Source organism: Tenrec ecaudatus, chromosome 14 (genome assembly GCF_050624435.1).
Source record: "Tenrec ecaudatus isolate mTenEca1 chromosome 14, mTenEca1.hap1, whole genome shotgun sequence".
In the NCBI taxonomy this organism is placed as follows: domain Eukaryota; kingdom Metazoa; phylum Chordata; class Mammalia; order Afrosoricida; family Tenrecidae; genus Tenrec; species Tenrec ecaudatus.
Window position 1 is genome coordinate 96691319 of NC_134543.1, and position 23862 is coordinate 96715180.

Consider the following 23862-nt stretch of genomic DNA (forward strand, 5'->3'; position numbering starts at 1 on the left):
AGTTTAGACTATTCCAGAGTACAGTTCTGGAGTTGTTGGTGTTGGTTAGCTGCTTGCTTCTATGAAATTCTCCAAACCGGAAGATGTCAAGCAATGCTTTAAACTCTCTGTGCAAAGTCACAGCCCTCCCTGGTTGGTTGGTTTGTTTTGATAAATGTTTTTTCTCAAGTCTCATACTGCACTTAACCGTATATAATTATTAAACTAGCTACAGATGTGTTAGACCGGGTTGACTAGAGGAACAAACCCAGGGACACTCATATATATGTGTAAGAGAGAGCTTTAGATCAAGAAGTCATTATGCATCAATAAAGCATTCCAGCCCAGTCCAACCCAAGTCCATAAGTCGGATACCAGTCCATAAGTCCCTCTTCAGACTCATGCAGCCACATGTGAGGATGCAGAATGCAGGAACGTCACCAGCCTGTGGCTGCAGTGTCTTGTGGATGTGGATCCAATGGCGGTGGGCGCATCTCCAGGGTTCACAGTCGCCACGTGGCATCAACAGGAAGATGGAGAGAGAGAGAGAGAGAGAGAGAGAGAGAGACCCACTTCCAGAGAGCCATTTTTCTCAGTGGCACCTCCAGATGAGGTCATCAAGCAGTGACCTGATTGACAGGCCGAAGTCCATCCATATCTTCTAACAGGTGCCATGCTAGCACACAAAAACTAACTCTCACACTGCTGCTTAGCATCTTTCTTCCCATTGACTGGCAATGTATTTAGGCCAGTCCCACCTCCAATTTGGGACATGGACAAAGAAAATCTTAGAGTGACAATGTCATGTGGCTTGGGATTTGAGGGGACATGTTGTTCGAGTCCAGAAGTAATCCTCAAGAACAGCAACTTGGCCAAGGGGGCGGGACCCTCTCCCTGGGGGCTGTCACGTAGGGTCATACCAGTTGAGAGGCCTGAAATCTCAGCACTTCTAGGTTGAGAACACACACACTCTTTCTTCCTCCCTCCTGCTAGTTGGTAGTTTTTGTTGGTTGGGTTTCCCTCTTCTCATTCCTGCATCTCCTAAAGCTTCCCAATGGTTTCTGGCAAATATTTGTGGCAACCCTTGACAAGCAGGAATGTGGGTGAGTTCCTAACAGCTGCCCAAATTCTCCCTTACGACCTTTCCATTAGAATTCTTCCTTTCCGCCAGAACAACCGGAAAGCCATGAGCGGGAGGAGGACTTTGTGTTTGAAATTCAAAACAATGCCTTTGCTTCTGTCAGATCCCTGAGTGAGGCAAGCAATTAACTGGCCCCAGCGCAAATAGCAAATCAAAAGGTTGGCTCACTCAACTGTACCTCTGAAGAAAAGCCCCATGATCTACTTCCCCCCCCAAAAAAAAAAATTTAGCCTTTGATACCCTCCTGGAGGTGAGTTCTCCTGTGACACACCTGGGAATCCAGGGGCCGGGGTCAACTGGACAGCTGGCGCCAGACCCTCCTCTGAACAGAAAGCCCTCTCCCTGACCACTCTCTAAGTCACCCTTCTATTTGTAATGTGCAGAGCTTACAATTGCCTGCCTTCGGTTTGAAGGAAGCCAAGTTGTAAGAAACCCGAAAGGCATTCCTACAGCGTCAGTCGCAAACGTTTGTCCCAGCTAAGCCTCCCTGGCTGTCAGTGAGTCGATTCCAGCGTGGCCCTATGAGGCAAAGTGGGATTGCCCGTGAGGGTTTCTGACCCTCTGACGCCTTATAGGAGTAGGAAGGCTCTGCTTCCTCCTGGTGGTTTTGAAACCCCGACCTTGCAGTTAGCAGCTCAAAGCACAGCCACTACACCGCCAGGGGCCCTAAGGGGCCTAGTAGAAGCCATCCTTAAAGACAGGGGCTTACTGTCTTGGTGGACCTCTGTGGACCTAGAAGCCTCAGGTAATCTCTCTAAAGCTGTCACATGGGCCAGCAGCTGGTCATTCTCCCAAGAACCGCTCATCTGGACCAGGTAGCATGAAGAATTACTATCGAGTGAAGGGAAGTGGGGCGGGGCACTTTTCAAGGAGCACTCTAGAAACTAGGGAAGGAGGAGAGAGGGGGCGGGGGGGGGGGGGGGGGGGGTTACATGTATGGCTGCTGACTCTGGAATCTTCAAATGGACTCGGATGAATCATTACTTGGGCCTTCCATGGCTAATCATCAGGATCAAAAGCTTTCTTTCTGCTTCTCAACATCTGAAATCTCTCTGGCTGTCAAGCTGAGTTATTATTTAAGCAACAAACAAATATCTCTTAGGAACAGGCGTGTCATCTTCTTGAGATACTGGAGTTACTGGAAGCCACTCACCTCTTACACACACACACACACACACACACGCGCGCTCACGCACACGCACCTTGTCACACAACACTCCCACACAAGAAAAGTGAAATTGCTGCTTGATGAATACTAAGCTCGTGGGTGTTTCCAGCCGCTCTGATTTCTGCCAAGTGTGAGTATGAAGAAGGGGCGGGGGGGACCCAAGGGGTTACCCCGGCCTGAGGCTTAGATCCTTATTTGGTGAGGCTCAAACCTTCGCCCCCTTCTCAGGGCCGGCCTGACAGCAGCATAGGGCTGCAACAAGGAAGCCGGACCGCTGACGTCCCAGGCCCAAGAGATGAATGGGATTCCAGGCAGCTGGCGTCACGCTGGCTTGGGACAGTGGCTTGCAGACCAGACTTCCAATGACAGAAACATTAGGCAACAGCGCTCATGGCCATGTGTGCACCCACAGAAATGTAACCCACACCTCGGTTTCTGGAGCCGAAAAAAAATGAAAAGAACGCTTAGCGAGGACGGGGGCAGCAATCCAATGATGATAGGCAGAGGGTAATTTATGACCCCACCACGGGTCTGGTCTGTAAATCGTTTGAGACTCTGGGGCCAGATGGCCCCGCGAATTCTCCAACCAGGAGTCACGTTAAGAAGCACGAGTGGGCACAAAAGCTGTTTTTCAAAGACATAATTTCACTTTTGGCTTGAGGGAAGTGGGAACGTACGAGTAAATTTCCTTAAAATTCCGGACTCCAAAGACGGTCCCGCGGGTCCCACCGCCAATCAGAGTTCGTATTCCGCCCCCAAGCGGCAGGCTGTGGGATGGCAGCAGCCGTCGCGAGCCCGGGTTTCGAAGGGAAAGGGACAGTGCGCGCCCGGGCGCTGCGTGACCGCGATCGGGGTTCACTGTCCCTCCTCTCCCAGCGCGACACCGCACTCAGCCCTCTTCGTGGGTCGGGCGAAGGGCAGAAACGCGGCGAGAAAGTCTGCCCATCTGCCCCGGCCCGATCCAGTGGGCTCCGCACCCCACCTGGACGGGGGAGGCATCGCCACAAGTACCCACGAGCCACTGGCTTTAACCGCTGTTTTTCTGCGGGGACACTCGCCGCTAGGGTCTTGTTGTTGTTGTTTACCAAGGAGGCCCACCCCGGGCCCAGGAATCCCCCCAGGCATTCCCCCGGAAGCGGGATTGCCTGGACGCCACCTTCCCCCCACCCACCCCCCGCCCCGTCCGGGTCCGGAGGGGGTCGCCCAAGCCGGGTCACTGCTCGGAATGGTCACACTTGACACATGGGGCTCGCAGCAGCGTGCCGGGTGGGTGTGCACCCCAGAGGTCGTCCCCAGGCTGCTCCGTCCCCCGGCCCCCCCTCTTCACTTTCGAATTGGAAAGTGGTGCGCCCAGAGCGAGGGGGGAACGGGGGGGCGGGGAGAGGAACCCAGACTGGCCCCCCTCCGCTTCCTGCCCGGCGGCCGCCCATTGGCCAGAGGGATCCCCAGGAATGCGCAGACCCTCCATAAAAGCGCGCCGCTCCGCCGCCTTGGCAGTGAGTGCACCCCAGCCTGGTGTGGAGACCGGTCTCCTGCCGGCTTCCTCCGCTTAGCAGTCCGCCCGCTCCGGCTGCCGCCTTGCCCGGCGCCCCACTCCGCTGCCGCCGCTCCGCGTCCACACAGGTAAGCGCACCTCGCCCAGCCCTTCGGGGACCCTGGGGTCGCATTCTCTCTCTCTCTCCCTTTGCCGGTCCCCAGCCTACTGGCTCCTGGGGAGCTATTTGGGGTGGGGGGTTGACTCCAGAGCCATCCTTTCCAGCCTTAGGGGTTCACCACCCACCTCTGGTAGGTCACCCCAAGATTGTCTTCTAGTCATCCAACTTTGATACCATTCTGGAAGGGACGAAGGATATTCCAGGGCCCTCGGGGCTTCCCCAAACTCTCTCTTTTGACCTTGCCTTTTCCAAGAAAAAGACCCCTGCTTGTTGGTCATTGCCACCCGTTCTTAAAACAAACAAACACCTTCCCAGATTGCCCTCTCTCTCCCGTTTTCTAACTGGTTCCTTCTGAAAAGTAAATTCTGCTAAGCCTCATCCCAGTGGGGCTAGAGAGGGATCCTTCACCCCCACCCCACCCCCAGTTGACTGCCCCCATCTCCCTGCCATCTCTGACCCTCTCTTTGCTTCCTGTTGCCGCAGGCACCTGGCTGGGCACCACCAGCTCCTCCACCATGGGGCTGCCCTGGGGACTTGGTGTCCTACTCCTGCTGCAAGTGTGCGGCACTAACCGCATTCCAGGTGAGTCCGGAATAACTTTACGGGGGGAGGGGGGGGTCAGGGGGCGGAGGAGGGGCTGGCTGCACAGGTGCTCCAGACCAAGCTTGAATGCTTAATGATATCCCCTACCCCCGCACCCCCGCCCCAGCCCTCCCCTCCCAACTGTTTTCCCCTGCGCCTCCTATCCTGGTGTTTGCCTGGGGTTTCCCCCTTGTCCTTCTGACCCTACTTCTAAGAGCTGAATCCCTGCACCTGCTAGCACCCCTAAACCCTCACCCATACCCTCTCCCAGCCCCGCCCCCAGCCAGAACTCATTGTGGGTCCTGCCTCTGTCTCACAGAGTCCGGAGGAGACAACAGCGTGTTTGATATCTTTGAACTCATCGGAGCCGCCCGCAAGGGCTCCGGCCGCAGGCTGGTGAAGGGCCTGGACGCCTCCAGCCCAGCTTTCCGCATTGAGGATGCCAACCTGATCCCCCCTGTGCCCAAGGACAAGTTCCAAGACCTAGTGGATGCCGTGCGGATGGAGAGAGGCTTCCTCCTCCTAGCTTCGCTGCGCCAGATGAAGAAGACTCAGGGCACCCTGCTGGCCCTGGAGAGCAAAGACCACTCTGACCACATCCTCAGCGTCGTCTCCAATGGCAAGGCTGGCACCCTGGACCTGAGAGTGAACGTGCACGGGAAGCAGTCCTTGGTGTCCGTGGAAGATGCCCTCCTGGCGACCGGCCAGTGGAAGAGCATCACCTTGTTCGTGCAGGAGGACAGGGCCCAGCTGTACATCGACTGTGAGAAGATGAAAAACATTGAGCTAGAGGTCCCTGTCCAAAGCATCTTCACCAGGGACCTGGCCAACATGGCAAGACTCCGCATCGCCAAGGGAGACAGCAAAGACGATTTCCAGGTGAGGTCTCTGGGCCCTCTGAGCTCACCCACTAGCCAGCTAGCTGACCTGCCAGCTGCAGCAGGGCATTCGGTGTAGAAAATGCCGTTGCCGTCTAGAGCAGTGGTTCTGAAACTGCCGGGCACTTCAGAATCCCGTGGCCGGCCCTTTCAGGTTTTTTTTATTATTATATTCTTCAGCAGGCTTGTAGGGGAGCCTGAGAATGTGCAGTTCTGGTAAGTCCCAGGTGACGCTGTAGTGCGGCTCCTGGCATTCTGGGGACACTGAAAGCCACGAAAGTAAACAAGAAGTGTTGTTTCCTACAATTCTTAGCCTATCAAAGCCTTCAACACTCCCCTCAAAGACATCCACCAACCTTAATAATGCCTGCCGTGGCTATTTTATATGCACAGAATAAATATTACTTGGCTGATTCCTCATGGGCACAGCCGGCCTCAAATAAAAGGTTAAATAAAAGATGTGATGATGTGCCACCGCCGCTTCATTCTAGCCTCAGCTCTTAGATCTCTGCCACTGTGACTTTGAACCGCCCACACTGAACTCTTGGACTCTAGAGTGTCCTGGTTAGAGACTCTCTGGTTAGTATCAGATTCCATTTCCTGCATCCCCAAGTAGGCTGATAAACTGCATTCTTTGTGAACGCCTGAGGACTTGGCAGAAGACAGGATAAAGATTTTGAAGTTGTCTGGCAGTTTCGATCAGCGTGTCGTTTTGGCGTGGTGATCTCAAAAGGCAGCTCTTTTTAGCAGCTGCACACTCATCTCCATGTGTGGGCTGTGGGGAGCCTGGAGAGACAGCTCTCCTCCCTCCCCCAGCGCAGAGAAGTCACGCCTGTCCTCTGTCCACAGGGGGTGCTGCAGAACGTGAGGTTTGTCTTTGGAACCACTCCAGAAGATGTTCTTAGGAACAAAGGCTGCTCCCGCTGTGAGTACCCTTCTCTTTTCAGAACCCCCACCCACCTACCCACCCCCACCCTCACCCACCTACCCACACACACAAGCTGAGAAACTTGAGCCGCGCTGGCTGTGCAAGAACCCCCCTGGGGACTGTAGTTGCTAGGGTGTACCCAACTGACCACAAAGGAGATTCCACACACACGCATCCCCACGCATCCCCTGGCCCCAAAGGCAACTAACTGTCCTTGCCAGCTACAAGCTCTGGGGACTGGCTGGAGAGAACAGGTCTTGAAGAATCTTCTCTTACCTTTTGTTTCATAGCAGCTACCAACGTCTTTCTCACCCTCGACAACAACGTGGTGAACGGCTCCAGCCCTGCCATCCGCACCAACTACATCGGCCACAAGACAAAAGATCTGCAGGCCATCTGTGGCATCTCCTGTGATGAGCTGTCCAGCATGGTCCTGGAACTCAAGGGCCTGCACAACATCGTGACCACGCTTCAGGACAGCATCGGCAAATTGGTCAGTGGCCGCTGCCCCCAGCCCCTGGCCACAAACCCTCCTGAGTCCCGATGGCAGGAATGAGGCCGAGTGCTAATGGTCTGTCTCCTGCCTTTAGATAGAGCTCAATGAATTGAGGAAGCCGCCCTTCTGCCTCTACAACGGAGTGCGGTATGAGAATAACGAAAACTGGACCGTGGACAGCTGCACCGAGTGCCACTGCCAGGTAAGACACCGCCACACACTCACCGCCGAATTGGTAGCTGGCATGTGCTTGAAGCCACCATCGTCCACGGGAAAACACCCAGGTGGCCACACAAGTGCTTGTTTAGGTTTGCTGACTTCACCACCACGGTGGGCTGTTTTGTTGGGGTTCAGGTGTGGGTCCCTTAAGAGGTGATTATAAATTCTTTAGAACCCTTCGGAGGTTTTCGGAATTTTATTTAATTACACTCCAGGCAAAGTACCTAAGAGAGAAAAGATATATAGGATATCTGTCTGAATCATTTAATAATTTCATGTCAGGCAAATAAAAATTTCACGAAGCATTCTTCCCCGCCCCTGCCCCCCAATCTTCCTAATCCTAACTTGTATTCAATTCTATAGGGCTTCAAAAAAAATTCATGGGCAAACTCCATGATCTTGTCCTTCCTGTTTTGCGCGAACTTTTGGAAGCTCTTGACTCAGAACTGCTTGTTGTCTGAATCACTTAGCCCAACATTGGAGGGACAGAGAACTGTGTACTCAGCTCAAATGTTGCTGCCTGCAGCTGTCTCTCTCTAGCTCTCCTGCCAGGCCACAGCAGGTGACTTGGTGTCTCCTTCGCTCATAGAGCCGAGTCTAACTTCAATACAAGTCACGGACTGCTGAATCGGGTTATCAACTTCATTAAATACCCGTTCTTCTCTAATATAACGTAAAGCTAGATCTAAAGGAGAAACACGCTGCTAGTAAATTTTATTTTTTCCCTCTCAAGTAAAATATAAAATTTTAAATTCCCCCAACTGCATTTGGTTAGTTCATTGGATTTTACCCATGATGCTGGGTGGTTCCCCTGCAAATTCTTCACCCTGTAACTTCCACCTTTGAGTGGCAATTGAGAAAGAATGCCCCACAGGATGGAGTGGCAGGGGACTGGCACCATCACTATCCCTGTGACAGTGGAAGCTGTGAAATTAATGGAGACACATCTTCCATTCAAGTTGTTTCACTAGACCCTGGGTTCCCAAACTTATTTGGGAAAAGCCCCCTTTTCAAAAAGAAAATTCAGCAACCCCCTGGAAATGTACGCCCTTTTGTATTCTAGTTCATAACCCAGGATAAAGTGTGGGTATCTGCTTCTGCAGCCTCCCTGGATCAGGCCAGCACCCTCCATACAAGGCAGGGTTCCCCACTTGGGGAAACACTATGCTAGACCATTCACCATCCACAGCCCCACCAGAAGTCAGCCCCTCGTTGAAATTTGATAGTCTGTAAACTTCTGTTCCAAAGGTGCTTAAGTAACCCATTTCCCCTCCCTCTTCCTTGCAGAACTCTGTTACCATCTGCAAAAAGGTGTCATGCCCCATGCTGCCCTGCTCCAATGCTACAGTGCCTGAGGGAGAGTGCTGCCCACGGTGTTGGCGTAAGTTCCCCGAACCTCAAAACTCGAGCTCACCAAGGAGGCTCGGTTAGGTCTGCAGACATGCTGGGCAGCTGCGCAGAATGACGGAACCCCACCCCGATCCTCACACGGTGGCTTCACTCCAGTTCTTGCTGCAGCAACTGGCGAGCTCACAGCTTGGCTGCTATCGAGAACCAGAAACTGCACTATGACTGCCCTTCCATCCCTGTCCGGTGACAGCACGGGCTGTGGAAATGGTCTTGGTGCAGCTTATTGGTCTTAACTTCCTACTCTGAGGAAAGGCGAGATGAGTCGAGCGGAGTGTCCCAAAGTTGACTTAGTTTTAGGGTCGACCTTAGAACCACAATGCTAAGGGAATCTGCTCAGCAAAAAAATTCAGGGACTTCTGAGAGGGGCTGAACCTGAGCGGTTGGTCTGTGCTCATTTCACCCGCAGGAGTCTCTGGGCCGACAGAATGATAGCCATTTGAGTCGTAGGGCACTACAGAGAATAAGTCACAATATTGTGCTCTGGCAGCTTAGGGCTGCCTTTTGCTGCCTGTACAAAGCACGTTGTTGAGACTATAGTGTCATAGGCAAAAGTCTTAAAAGTTGTCCATCGCAAGTAAGGTAAAGGCGGCGAGAGCAGAGACCCAAGAAAGTAGCACTTGTCCTGAACATCCGTACACACTGGCCGCAGCTCAGAAGAACCAGTCCCCTCCAGTGGTCGTGCTAGAAATCTTGGCACGATAGAGACTATTTACATATGTGTGAGGAGGCTTCAACAAACCCTCAGGAAAATTCCATTAATTGCATGTGTCCACCCACTTTTGGGAACACCCCGCCGCCCCCGGCATTTCTGCTCAGCCTTCACTTGGGGCCTGAATTAAAGGGAATAGGATCAACCAGGAGCTAGCAGTGTTCTGAGCTCCAATCAGGGATTGCTGGGCAAACTTCCAAACCGATAGCAGAGGAAAACAAGTTCTCTATCTCCAGTTGGGTGCAGGTCAGTGTGATTACAGTCGTGGTGCGGGAGCAGATGGTAAACAGGCACGTGCTCTTGGGAAAATATGTGCTAGGAAGGCCGGTAAGAGGAGTAACCAATTGATTCATCTCATGACCTAGTTGGAGCCAGAGCCAATAGCTGCTAAATTGCGATTGAGTGCCTCGTCACACATGCTCTGTGGCACCTGTGCAACTCAGAAGGGGCTCCTAGAAGCTGCTGTACTCTAGTGGTCTGGGAAGCCTATGACTAGAATCGCCTCCCCAGACACCTTAAGTTGGTAAAGGGGCATGCATTTGAAATGCTGGCAGGGGAGAAAGGTGGACACTGTAAGAACACATGAGTGTGAGAAGGTTGGACTGCACGGGTCCAGGCCTGCATTCCAAGACCCCAGTGTTGCAGATGCAGTCACGTAGGGGAACCCCCTTGGCTCTTGGTCTAAGAAATATTCTCTGGCAAGGGACAACGGTAATCCTGAACAGAAAGGTCTAAAGAATAGCTTGTCTTCATGTCCAGGCACTACATGGCCTCTCTTTCCCTCTACAGCCAGCGACTCTGCAGATGATGACTGGTCTCCATGGTCTGAGTGGACTTCCTGCTCTGTGACCTGTGGCCAAGGAATTCAGCAGCGTGGCCGCTCCTGCGACAGCCTCAACAACCACTGTGAGGGCTCCTCCGTCCAGACACGCACCTGCCACCTGCAGGAGTGCGATAAGAGATGTAAGCATCTTAGCCATTTAGGAACCGGAAGAGTTGGTCAGTCCTAATTGGTATCGCCAAGGGCAGGACCATAGCACAGAGGCTAAGAGGACATGTTTTGGACCCCGTTTTTTATCACTTACCTATGCCATCCCCGCAAGCAGCCCTGATGGTGTCGTGGGTATGCTATGGGCTGCAATCCGCGGCGTCAATAGTTTAAAACCACCAACAGCTGCATGGGAGAAAAACCAGGTTTTCTATACTCCCGTAAACAATTACAATCTCAGAAACCCACTGGGGGGGGTTGCTGAGTCAGCACGGGCTTGATGGCAGTACATTTGGTCTTTTGAGTTTTTATGAGACCTCGAGCACAACTTAACCTTCGGTGTTTGTTAGGGTCTCCCCCCACCCCCATCTATAAAATGGGAATAGAACTAATAGGGCTGTTTCGAAGATTTGATTTCCATTAACACATGCAAAGGCGTTTGCAGAATCTGGCTCAGAGCAGTGTTGACTCCCTCTAGTACCATCATCCCCCAAAAAGACCATTATCTGCCCTGTGTTAGAAAAATGCCCCATCCTGGCCACTGGCGATGTGGCCAAGAGCCCGTTTCTGCTCACCATGAGACTTGGCTGCCATGGCCGGTACCCTGAGAAGATTTCCCCGGCCCCTGGGGAGGACCACTCATTAGCTCGTTCCAAACCAACACCGCTGGTGACCATGGGCTTGGTGCTTCAGTTAAACAGGATGGCGGCTGGAGCCACTGGTCCCCGTGGTCGTCTTGTTCTGTGACCTGTGGTGATGGGGTGATCACGAGGATCCGGCTCTGCAACTCTCCCAGCCCCCAGCTCAACGGGAAGCCATGTGAAGGCATAGCTCGGGAGACCAAGGCCTGCCAGAAAGACCCCTGTCCCGGTGGGTGTGCGGTCGGTGCCAGCCGGAGCCAGTGGGGGAGCGGGGGGAGCCAGCTGGTGTCCTGGCACCTGCGGGTCATGGAAGAGGCAAGGCCACTTACTAGGGAAACAAACAGAAGCAGCTTCCCACCTGCTCAGTGGCTTCTAATGAAACACAGAAGGAAAAGGGCGGGGGGACGGAGCGCATTTCAAACATACCCTCTTTCCATGTGTCAGGGGGGCAGAAGTTTGCTCAACAGGCTGAGAGGAGGCCTCCGTGACAGATAAGGTTTTGGGGGTGGAAAACCCGCCTCACTTGTGGCACGGGTTTCGTTCTCTTGCAGTCAACGGGGGCTGGGGTCCCTGGTCACCATGGGACATCTGTTCTGTCACGTGTGGCGGAGGGGTGCAGAAACGGAGCCGGCTCTGCAACAACCCCGCACCCCAGTTTGGAGGCAAGGACTGCATCGGCGACGTGACCCAAAACAAGATCTGCAACAAGCAGGACTGTCCAATCGGTGAGCCTCGCAGCCCCCGCCCGAGCCCACACCCAGGAGCCAGTTAGCCCACTTAGACCGAAAGATCACAGTCCTCGTTCAAACGGCCTCGGAATGGTCGCGGGTGGCCTGGTTGTCCCAGAAGGCAAGGAGACACAGACCCAGTTGACTTGCAAAGACCCCCCCGAAATCTCACAGCCGGACCGTGTGTCCGAGCCCCGTGTCGGGAGCTTAGACGCGCCGCTGACCTGTCTCTCCGGCCTGTCTCAGATGGATGTCTGTCCAACCCCTGCTTCGCTGGTGCCAAGTGTACGAGCTACCCCGACGGCAGCTGGAAGTGTGGTGCATGCCCCGCGGGTTTCAGCGGCAACGGCATACAGTGCAAAGATGTGGATGAGGTGAGACACGGGTGGGTCGCAGTTGCTAGGTCCCTGAGAGCCACTCTTTCAGCGGTTTCCTTGAGACGGGCGGCTGCCAAACCCCGGGCCCACTCGAGTTTTCTCCACAGTGCCAGGAAGTGCCCGATGCCTGCTTCAACCACAACGGCGAACACAGGTGTAAGAACACGGACCCCGGCTACAACTGCCTGCCTTGCCCACCTCGCTTCACTGGCACGCAGCCCTTTGGCCGGGGCATCGAGCACGCCACTGCCAACAAGCAGGTACCGTAGACTTGGGGGGATGGTGAGAGTGAGGGGTGGACAAGAGAATGGCAAGGGCAGGGAGGAATGTCCTTTCAACCACATGAAAAGCACAGGCTGGGGAAAGGATGAAAGTGTGAACCATCTAGCTCCAGCAAAGGGACTAGAGATTCCTGCTAGATCCAACCAGGGAAAAGAAAGGTAGTCCACCCCATGTGAAAACGGTGCTCCCCGATAACCCGTGCGCAGGTGAATTTGTGAGCTCCGTGCCCTGAGCAATAGGAAGAGAAATGGGAAGCAACGTTTGCCTGTGGCCTGAAGGTCCTGAGGGGGGAGCGGGGAAAGTGAGAAGGTAGACACACACACACACACACACACACACACACACACACACGGAGCATCTGCTCGGAGATCAGAGGGTCTGGGTTCTTCTCCGGGCGGTGGTTCCGGGAGCCCCTGGAAGGCTCTGGGTGACCCTCGGGACGTTGCGCTTTCAGGTCTGTAAGCCCCGCAACCCCTGCACAGACGGGACACACGACTGCAACAAGAACGCCAAGTGCAACTACCTGGGCCACTACAGCGACCCCATGTTCCGCTGCGAGTGCAGGCCCGGCTACGCAGGCAACGGCATCATCTGCGGGGAGGACACAGACCTGGACGGCTGGCCCAATGAGGACCTGGTGTGTGTGGCCAATGCCACGTACCACTGCAAAAAGGTGAGCTCCTGCTGCCCTTCGGCAGCTTTCTTAGGACGTGAGAGCCGCCCTGGCCGAGAGAGCCGGCCCAGGGGCCTTCGACGCTCAACGCTGGAAAATAGCTGGAAGGTGAAAGCACCCAAAGGCAGGCCATCACTAGCTGTCCTTAGCATTAAATCACCAGCGGCCGAGAGCGGAGCAGGACTGGCCTTTTAGCAATGGCATCCCACGGTCCATGCCTTCCTCCCAAAACGTTCACCATGCCACCAAATGCCCAGCAGCGTGGCTTGTGGTCACAGCAATCTACACAGCCAAATGCCATCAAATCTACTCCCCCACCCAAGAAGACTTCTGAATTATTTTGTAACCGCCCCCCCAAAAAAGAACGCTGATAGCTGTGACCCAGTGGCGTTCTTGTCCTGTTTTCTGTTTGGAGCGCCTGGATGTGCACACCATGCATCAGTAGAGTAAAGGGGAGGTAAACTGACCACTCTGCCTGTCTCCTCTCTTCTAGGATAACTGCCCCAACCTCCCCAACTCCGGGCAGGAAGATTATGACAAAGATGGAATGGGCGATGCCTGTGACAATGACGACGACAATGATAAAATCCCAGATGATCGGGTAAAGCCAAAATGCCGGTCTTGACACCCTTGACAGTTCACGGGCATTGCAGTGTTAGACAGAGAGAAAAGAAGAAAAAACCAAACTGGTTGAGACCTATTTCACTTCGAACGTGTCCCTGTGGTGCGGTCATTCGATTGCACAGAGAGGGCCCAGAGAATTCTTCAATGAGCATCTTGTGTTCTTCACAAGCCTCTTAAAATGAGCTGCCCCTCTGGGACAAGCAATTGTAATGGGCCAACCAGAGCCCTTTGCTGCCCAGATTGCCTGCCATCGGCCAGTTACAGTAAAAACATACTTAGGTATACTGCGAATGGAAATGACGAGGTAACACTTTATATCTCGCTGGACTTGGGACCAACAGGAACCCACTTATTTACTTATTGTGCCCAGGATTGCACTGTGGTGTGGTCACTTGGCAGCACATGGCATCAGCAAGTGGAATTTCATTACAGATGTTTTTCAGACGCGCGCGCGCGCGCACACACACACACACACACAAGCTATATGGATAGATACAGATGTCGTGCATGTGGTTTGGGACTCGAATTGGCTTGGCTGGCGATGTTATAAAGTACTCCCTTTCTTCTCTGCCCAGGACAACTGTCCGTTCCATTACAACCCGGCCCAGTATGACTATGACAGAGACGACGTGGGAGACCGCTGTGACAACTGCCCCTACAACCACAACCCAGACCAGGCTGACACAGACAACAACGGGGAAGGAGACGCCTGCGCAGCAGACATCGACGGGGACGGTAAGGCACTCCCGAGGGGACAGCCACCGCCCTCCCTCTTCCCCTGCTCGCCTTGTTCTCCAGACCTGCCGGCGAGCAGATGGCTAGCTGGAAGCATTGGTGGATAGAGAGCCCCAGCCTCATTTGTCCCCTGTTCTCTGCAGGCATCCTCAACGAACGAGACAACTGCCAGTACGTCTACAACGTGGACCAGCGGGACACTGATATGGATGGGGTCGGCGATCACTGTGATAACTGCCCGCTGGAGCACAATCCGGATCAGGTGGGTGGACGCCTCGGTCTGGCGGGAAAGTGGTGGATTTCCCTTTCTGGGCACTTTTCATCTCAGTATCCACAGTGTAGCCAATTTATGGCGTGCGGACTAGCAGTCCTTAAATATCCCCTGCGCACCGAGTAGCGCAAAAGTTCCTGGAGAAGAGACGTGGTAAACCATCTGAAAGAGTGTTGGCTTCACCAGAGACACACAGGACAGTCCGTTCAGACTAGATAGGCAAAACCAAATACCTACGCAGTGGGCGGCGGCCGCGGTGGCTACGTGCTAGCTGTGATCTGCAAGGGCCAACGTGTACAAACCACCAACGGCTCCTCGGGATGAAGACGGGGCTTTTCTACTGCCGTAAACAGCCTCAGTCTCGGACCCCCACCGGGGCAGCTCTACCCTGGCCTGGAGGGTGACGAAGAGTTGGCATCAACTCCGTGGCAGTGAGCTTGTTTTTGTTTATGAGAAAGAACACCATCATCGATCCCCATAGTGCAAGTTGCCAAGACAGTAAGCATGACATTTTCCCGCGGTTGCATGACTTTGAATAGAAGTCAGCATGTCAACAACTGTACAAAAAACAACAAAACTTCCTCACACAACTCCATGTAGCCCGAAGATATAATCGGTTACCATCGCAATCCATCCTCAGTTAAGGGCTCTTTGTGGCCAATGCTATCGACAACGCTTTAATATTTCAGAACGATTTAGATGGCATTTTTCAGATCATCGGGTGAAAACGATCCAGGAGGAAAGCTTGGAATGTGAATGTTTCTATTACTTTTTCTTTTTAAGCGAGAGCACACACATAAACGTGACACGCCAGTGGTGGATGGAACGCTGGGGCAGCGGGGCTCTGCTGGGGCAGCGGGGCTCATGGGCGTTCCTGACTTCCCCTTCAGCTGACCCTGTTGTCTCCTCTTCCAGCTGGACTCCGACTCGGACCGCATTGGGGACACCTGTGACAACAACCAGGACATTGATGAGGACGGCCACCAGAACAACCTGGACAACTGCCCGTACGTGCCCAACGCCAACCAGGCCGACCACGACAAAGACGGCAAAGGAGACGCCTGTGACCACGACGATGACAACGACGGCATTCCGGATGACAGGGACAACTGCCGGCTGGTGCCCAATCCCGACCAGAAGGACTCTGATGGTGCGCCCCTTAAAGCCTGTGTGTGTGTGTTTGTTGAGAGCGTAATTGAAACCACCTGGCCCTCTAGATGTAGGAATTAAAAAGCTGAAGGCGAGCGAGATGACGGGGGCACGACCTGGCACCTTTGCCCCGAGAGTGAGTGTCTGCCGCCAGGAATGGTAGCATTTCTGACGCTCACAGAACGTGCCGCTTGCCTTTGTGACCGCAGGTGACGGTCGGGGTGATGCCTGCAAAGATGACTTTGACCACGACAATGTGCCAGATATCGATGACATCTGCCCTGAGAATGTTGACATCAGTGAGACCGATTTCCGCCGATTCCAGATGATTCCTCTCGACCCCAAAGGAACATCCCAAAATGATCCTAACTGGGTTGTGCGCCACCAGGGCAAAGAGCTAGTGCAGACTGTCAACTGTGACCCTGGGCTTGCTATCGGTGAGTAGGAGTTCCTGGGACTTGGTAAAGCAGCACATGTAAAGCCTGGCGGGTCCAGGTCTCTGCCATGTCAGTCCTGGTGGGTGCCACGGGCGTCTGGGAGCGGAACAGAAAGTCGGAGGTTGTGACCTGGGGTCTGGCCTCCTCCTCCAGGTTATGATGAGTTTAACGCAGTGGACTTCAGCGGCACATTCTTCATCAACACCGAGAGGGACGATGACTATGCTGGGTTCGTGTTTGGCTACCAGTCCAGCAGCCGCTTCTATGTTGTGATGTGGAAGCAGGTCACCCAGTCCTACTGGGACAGCAAGCCCACGAGGGCTCAGGGCTACTCAGGCCTCTCTGTGAAAGTCGTGAACTCTACCACGGGGCCCGGCGAGCACCTGCGGAATGCCCTGTGGCACACGGGCAACACCCCTGGCCAGGTAAGAAGCGAGGGGACCGCGGGGGGCAACTCTGTAGCACCGAGGTGCTGGGCTGACAGACTGCAGGCAGGGAGGGAGTCGTCGAGACATGGGACCCATCATCGCCAACTGTAGTACTGAGCTGTGCTCTGTGTAAACAGCAGCACGCTTGAGAGGGTAGCTGGCTGTGCCCCCAAATTACCCTTCACATCCGAAGGCAGCCTCAGCCGCTTCAAACAAAACTGCCCCTCTCGGTTTCTGCCTTATATGTATATTTCAGGGAAAGCAATGTTAAGGGGGGTAAAAAACATCTTCCATGGCAACCTTCTCATTCGGGACAAAGTGGTGCCTTGGGGGTGACTTGTCACAGAAGGAAAGGGAGATCCGGTCTCACAATGGAGCGCTGTTTCCACGTCTCCTCCTCCTTCAGGTGCGAACCCTGTGGCATGACTCCCGGAACATCGGCTGGAAAGATTTCACCGCCTACAGATGGCGTCTCAGCCACAGGCCAAAGACGGGCTTCATCAGGTAAGACGCGCCGTCCGTCCCCGTGTCGCCGACGGTCCTGCTGGTGGGCGAGAAGGAAGGGCACCGCAGGCCGGCGTGCTCACTCAGGAAGCCTTCCTCCCTCGCTCTCCTGTAGAGTGGTGATGTACGAAGGGAAGAAAATCCTGACCGACACGGGACCGATCTACGACAAAACCTACGCTGGTGGGAGGCTGGGGCTGTTTGTCTTCTCTCAAGAAATGGTCTTCTTCTCCGATCTGAAGTACGAGTGCAGAGGTAGGTGCCGTAGTCCCGGCGCGGATACGCGGTGGCTTCTCTGACTCAAATGTTGCCAGGGATGCCACCGACGGGAGTCTGATTTAGAGATGATGGCACGGGCAGGGATGTTGGTTTGGTGCTTTGCTTTTGAGATTGAAAACGGAACCATTGCTATCAAGTGCCTGAGAGCATCCTGAGTCCTTCGGGATATTAAGTTGCTACGCAAGCGCTGCTTCTAACACAGACGTGCCGTGACACAGTGTCGGTCCCAATTGCCCCTAACACTGTGCGTTCTTGTATCGCTGAACCGCGGCCACGACAGCACACAGATGATCTTTACCCACGCCTAGCTGGAGTCTAACAGAAAGGCACGCGGCCTGCCTATTGGCTTATGAACTGGCACCACTGGCCTTGGCTTCCCTCCCCTGGTGAAGCCATTCTTTCTCACGGAGTGGTTGCTTACACTCTCTCGCTGGCCAACCTTGGGCCTGGCAAAGCCTCCCTCCGTCAGGGTGTACTGGGCTGGGTCCGATGCCTATCGGGCCAGCACTCAGAGAAACAGGAGGTGGCTGCTTTTACCAATGTATGTTTGAGTATGTAAACCAGGGCCTTGGAAAGCATACGTCTGGGCAGCTGCACTGTGCCAAGCTCCTGACATCAATGTCAGCAATACATTTCAGTGTTCACGTGGTTACGCCGTCTTAAATTATGTGCTTGCTCTTATGAACGTAGAGATACACACAGGTTCTGATTAACTGAGATTCAGATGGAAGTGCTTTTAAGAAGGGGTTGTTTATTTATTTATGTGTTTATTTCTGTAACAGATTCTTAATCGTCAAACTGTTGGCCAAAAGACTGATTAAAACCAATGCTGGTATTGCACCTACTGGGACCATGAGCTCAAGAAAACCCCAAGATCTCTCCTCCCTCCTTCCTTTTTCCTCCGCTTGCATCAGTGTGGACTCCTGGGCCCTGCGGCCTGCCTCAAGGAGATGCAGTTTATAATACAGACTCGGCATTCAGCCTCCAACGAATGAAGAGGACCGCTTACAATGAGCATCAACAATTGCTTCAGCTTGCTTTGGAGACAGGCACAGCATCCCTTTGCTTCCGTTGAAAAGACGCCTGCTCCACTCTGCTGCCGCGTCACAGAGCGGGGCCGCTCTTGCAAAGGCCACCTCTGAGCAGGGGGCTGGGCAACACCTCCAGGCACGTTGAGGGAAAGGAGAGCTAGTTGGCATCGGCAAATGCCACCCACCCCCTCAGGAATGGGAGGTGCAAGGGCCAGAGCACTTAGGGGAAGGTGTAGACCCACGAGATGATGGGGTGAAGGCAATATGGAGGAACAGTTACACCTTGGGTACTAATCATTTTCAGGGGAGCAAGAAAACAATTGTTGGATTTCATGATGCTGACAGGTGTTAGCTGATTAACCCACAAAACGAGGCACTTAGGTAGAAGGAGAGAAAGGAGGCTTCTGGACTTCATCCTGGCCCCTACTCCTTACAAACCCCCTGCAGTGGCCAGAGCAGGAGTTCAGGTGAAATCGGTGTAAGGCACTGTGGCTGCCACGACCTGGTTGCATGGATGTAGCAGGAAAATGGGGACCGTACCATCTCAGTGAGCACCAGGCTGCGTCCTGAGGGATGCGCAGCGGGGCTGACATTTTCATGGTTAGAATGGTACAAAGCTTCCTACCAACTGAACTGAAACATTCCTTTTCTCGCGCTTTTTAAAAAGTTTTTCTCTTGAATACCATGGAGTTTTCGAATTCTCTCTTGTGGATTGTAGGTTCTTGTTTTGTTTAAACGAACGCTTGATTTACAATGTAAAATATTTATTTTTTTACCTCTTCTGTGGATCTCACGGAAGGACTGTTGGTGAAACAGGAAGAAGTGTAAGGGCTATGCATATCATCTTCATTCCAAGTCTTCATGACTGTAAGACTGTAAATACAGATTCTTGATCAACTCCGTCCTGCCTGGGATCGAGGTTTCGGACGGAAAGTGTTTGAGGTCAGATTGTGGAGATGTGTCAACAAACCTCCCCCTCGGAATGGCACCGGGAAACGCAGTCCGTGAGCTGCCCTACGCTTGGTGCTCAGAGTGAACAGATTTGGGATTCCTTCCTCCACCCCCGCCCCCCAACCCCGCCCCACCCATTTGTTTCTTCTGTCTAATCGAGTGGAATTAGCTGGTTATTCATTTACAAGACCTTGTTAGATGGCAAAGAAAACCACGAGGCCCTCACAAACTGTTTTACCCCTCATCCCGTTGCCTACTTCCAGGGACAAGAAAAGCTTTACACCCCTTTTCAGTCTTTTTTTTTTTTCATTTTTCCAAAATAGAGGGGGGAAAAAATGACAAAGGTGAAACTTCTATACAAATATTACCTCATTTGTTGTGTGACTGAGAAAAGAATTTGGGGCTCAAGCAGAGAGTTTAAGTGTCTAGCGAACTTAAAGCTACTGTTGTACCTGACAGAAAAAAGAAAACGTCAAACGCTGTATATAGTATAAAGCTGTCTTTTGCAGAAGAGTGTTCCCATTAAGGAAATAGCATTGAAGTGTCAAATACACTTTCTGAACGTTACATGTGGTTGTTTTTTTTTTTCTATCATCTTGTATACCATGGCTTTATTTTTATAAATTATTTTCTCGTCGCCATTGGAATAGATCTCTCAAGTTTGTGTAGATATGCTATTTAAATAATTTATCAGGAAATACTGCCTGTAGAGTTAGTATTTCTATTTTTATAAAATGTTTGCACACTGAATTGAAGAATTGTTGGTTTTTCTCTTTTTCATTTGTTTGTCTGTTTGTTTGTTTCACTTTAACCCCTCCCCCGCCGCCGCCCCCCTCCCCCCGCGCCAGTTTTTGACTATTTGCCAATACCTTTTTCTAGGAATGTGCTTTATTTGTACACATTTTTATCCATTTTACATTCTAAAGCAGTGTACATTGTATATTACTATTTCTTATGTACAAGAAACAACAATAAACCATATGGAAATTTATATTTATACTTACAGTGTCATGTTTGTTTTCCACTTTATGAGATATGGGTAAATTCCATTCTTAGATCAATATAGCACACACAAGAAAAATCAGAGTATGTCACAGGAACATTCGCAGCTTGATCCAACTGAAGAAAATGGCGCCATTCAGACACAGGCTAAGAACACACACTACTGGATTGGTTGAGTTCAAGAACAAAACAAGTGAACCTGACAGATCAAACCCAAGCAACGACCTCCCCATACACACCCCCTCAAAAGACACACCTTCATCTCCATCTTTATGAAATGTCACTTACTGATTCCTTCCCAAAACTCACTTCTGTCTCTAAGGAGAACAATGAAAACCATGGGAAAAACAGGTCTGAAGCACATGCGATTCTGGGCTCCGGGTAGACAATCTGATGGCATGTTATGGGAGGCCTCGAGGGTCCATATAATGAAGGGACTGTGCTTGGGATGGTGGGCAAAACACAAGGATCACCTTTGATGATGGTGCCTGGATTGTTGATGGATAAAGTCGAATTTGGAAGGAATCTTAAGAGGGAAAGAATATAAAAAACAAGATTCGTTTGTGAAGAGAAGGTCATGATATTGGAATGAGCAGACCTTACATTTCTGATGGGTTAAAAGAATATGACCAATTATGTTACGGTACGATGCAAGGAGAAGAACTAATTGCATGAGTGGACTGAAATGTCTAGCTCCTAAGTTCTGTTAAGCACGAGAAATGACTGACTGACTGAAAGGACTTTCTCCCCTGGTTGATTTTTCTTGGCTGTTCTAAAAATACATCTCTGGGTAGCATGATCACACACTGGTATAAACAAGGGTTGCCAAATCCTTGTACTGCGCTCAGGTGAAGAAGCAAACGCTAGAAAATGTTAGTAAATAGCTGAGGCGTTGGGAGAACGGATCTCCCCAAAGAAGTAATTATGGGAAGCAAACACGAGGGGTCGTCCGAAAGTTCCTGGAAAACTCCATTGCCTTTTAAATCCATCTCTTCCATGAACTCTGTGAAGTTCTCTCATAATCCGGGCAGTCTCAAAACAGCTCAGCCTTTTGGGTTCTGAGAGGGAATCCTAAATCACTTCTAGGTGGAAGAACAAAATTGACTTAAAATAGGAAGATGGGACAGAGGGTCTGGATTCAGGATGTTTTTTTCTCTGTGGGTAGATCCCAAGTGCTCTCTGGAAGTGACCTTCAAGTCAGTAGGCTGCATTAAATAAAAGTTCTGTTAAAAATTAAAACTGTATCACGGAGGTGATTGCTTTTACTGCTGACAAGAGTTTATTGACAGGTGTTTCTGGGAGAGTTGGATTGAAGGGCAATAAAAGCTTCACTTCTGTGGAAATCCACACGGAAGCAGGTGCCAAAGTTTCCTAAGTATCGAAGCAGATCCTTGCCAGCTCTGAAATTCATTCAGAGGACACATTAGCTCTTTCCCTTTGTCTTCGGTCTCTTAGTTGGGGGTACTCGAGGCGGAGGGAAATGTCAAAACATCTATTTTTAATAAGAACGCTGTCTCTTGGACTCTTTTCTTTGAACCCAGACATGTGTGTTCAATTATACAATCGTGTTACCCACCCTGTTTCGAGTCGCCCTTAGCTGGCCCACTGTGAACTGGCAGCGCCTCTCTGAAGGCAGAATTCATTGCTTAGAGCCCTCGCACTTCCTTTTCATCTCAACGCCTGGACAAGATAGCCTCACTCCACCCGCAGGTGCCCCTGCAGATCCAGGACAGCCAGTGGTGCCATCAGCCCTCACAGTGCAGCACCCAATGCCTTCCCTGGGCTCTTCTGAGTGTGCCTGTCCCGGAGGCTGTTAGCGCTACAGAAAGATAATCTACTCGCTGGGCTATTGCCTCTCCCCCTCTGTGCCTTTTTCCTCAGTCACCAGGAGTCCGCTTAAAAGCTGCGCTCTAGAGCGGGGAGGGAGGGGAAAAAAATAAGAGGACCTGATGCAAAGGGCTTAAGTGGAGAGCAAATGCTTTGAAAATGATGAGGGCAAAAAATGTACGGATGTGCTTTATACAATTGATGTATGTATATCTATGGATTGTGATAAGAGTTGTATGAGCCCCTAATAAAATGGTTAAAAAAGAAACAGAATGGAACGTTTCGAAACCAAAAAAAGAAAGAAAAAGTAAATTAACTTATAAATTTGTGTTGACTTAATTATGCCTTCTTAATGAATTTCTTATTTGGAGTTATTTTAATGAAGGACATTAACAACTGCTAGCAAGTGTTCTGTATTCACAATTATTTTTATAAATGTGCAGGCAACCATATCTACAAGTTGTCTGATTTTTTTCTGAGAAAACAGATAATGTATATGTATAAGGTATAAGTAACAGGCAAATGTGTCTTTTGAAATAAAATTTTATAATAAAAATTAAAATAAATAAATAAAATGATAAATAAAAGCTGAGCTCCAGAGAGGCACTGATAGCTCCTTTCTGCCCCCACTCCGATCTCCTACCCACATCCTTCTGCCCTCAGACTGTTACGGGCAAGCCTGACGACCTACAGGCATGTCACTCACATGTCATGCCTTCCCTTGAGTGTCTAGTCACAACTCTCCCACTTCTGCTGATCCTCCACAGCAAAACGCTGACTGTCACCACCAAGCCATGGCAGTAGAGCTCACTGGCCCACCTAGCCATTGCTGTTTTAAATGAACCAGCAGGAAGCTGGAGCAAGGGCGGGCAAATTAACTTGACCACGGTACCTCTGTAAACAGGGGCTATCAGCTCCTTCATTAAAATGCCGGGGTCGGTGATATGCGCAGTCACTAAGCTCACCCAGTATTGGCTGATGGACGTGGGCCCGCTGCAGCCGATGCTGGGGCACAACTCTGATTTCCATTAAAGGCAGCCTGACAGCCAGCTCCTTTGAAATGTTCTTCTGAGTCCAGGTTACTGACTGAGGAAATCCTTTTTCCTTAAAGAGTGCTGAAGAAACCCCCCCCCCCCAAAAAAAGTAGCTGATTTTTTAAAAACTGTATTCTGAAAGGCTCAAACTCTGAAAGAAGATCAACAGGAAGCATTACACTAAATAATTCAATCTAGCTTCGCCTTACGTACAGGCTCTCCTAGTATTGCCCTGTTGAGGGAAGGTACTGCTCTCTGTGCATGCACTTACCAGGCGCTGGAGAGAAGAAAAAGTGGGAAAGCAGGGCCAAACAAACAGGCTGCACACAACTGTCTGAACCACATGAGGTTGAAAAATATAAAGTTCATATACAAAGCTATCCCAATTCTTCAACCAGTTTCATAGTGACATACTCAGAGATTAAAATATTAGTTTCCTTCATGTATCCCAGATGTTATAAGATTAACAATAAGGAATCAATTTTCTAAGAATTCCAATGAAGAAAAGCTGCTGTTGCCTTAAAAAATTCCAAGGAATTGTAATCCGCATGAGAGAATCCAAATGTCCTGGAGGAGTGGTCTTTAACAAAGCATTAACTGGCGTCAAAGGACTTAGGGAGAACAAAGGTAATAATGCAATTCGCCAACTTGCCCAAAAGCACCCCCTCAAGTCTCTACTTAATTAAGATTCTTCACATTCTTCTGTCAGATCTTCAGTCTCCTGTTCATCTGAACA

General features: G+C 51.4%; 2 protein-coding genes across 3 annotated transcripts in view; one reads left to right on the plus strand and one right to left on the minus strand.

The window, feature by feature from the left end:
• Window positions 1-3760: 3760 nt before the first annotated feature.
• On the plus strand, window positions 3761-20262 carry THBS1 (thrombospondin 1). 2 transcript variants are annotated; one of them, XM_075531242.1, is made up of 22 exons: window positions 3761-3911; window positions 4427-4525; window positions 4845-5404; window positions 6253-6328; window positions 6622-6824; window positions 6922-7029; window positions 8334-8427; window positions 9955-10128; window positions 10847-11023; window positions 11346-11519; window positions 11769-11896; window positions 12007-12159; window positions 12636-12854; window positions 13348-13455; window positions 14054-14213; window positions 14357-14475; window positions 15400-15634; window positions 15843-16070; window positions 16224-16495; window positions 16905-17002; window positions 17118-17257; window positions 18064-20262. In XM_075531242.1, exons 2-22 carry the CDS (start codon window positions 4459-4461, stop codon window positions 18069-18071), a joined length of 3501 nt encoding a protein of 1166 aa, XP_075387357.1. In that variant the 5' UTR covers window positions 3761-3911; window positions 4427-4458; the 3' UTR covers window positions 18072-20262. The 2 variants fall into 2 exon arrangements, with proteins under 2 accessions (XP_075387357.1, XP_075387358.1); XM_075531243.1 differs by having other exon boundaries at window positions 6625-6824.
• FSIP1 (fibrous sheath interacting protein 1) overlaps window positions 19076-23862 on the minus strand; it is a 214249-nt gene continuing 209462 nt past the window's right edge. Inside the window, exon 12 of the mRNA XM_075531244.1 lies at window positions 19076-23855. Within this exon, the coding sequence (XP_075387359.1) occupies window positions 23809-23855 (47 nt within the window). The 3' untranslated portion in view covers window positions 19076-23808. The remainder of the gene's footprint in view (window positions 23856-23862) is intronic.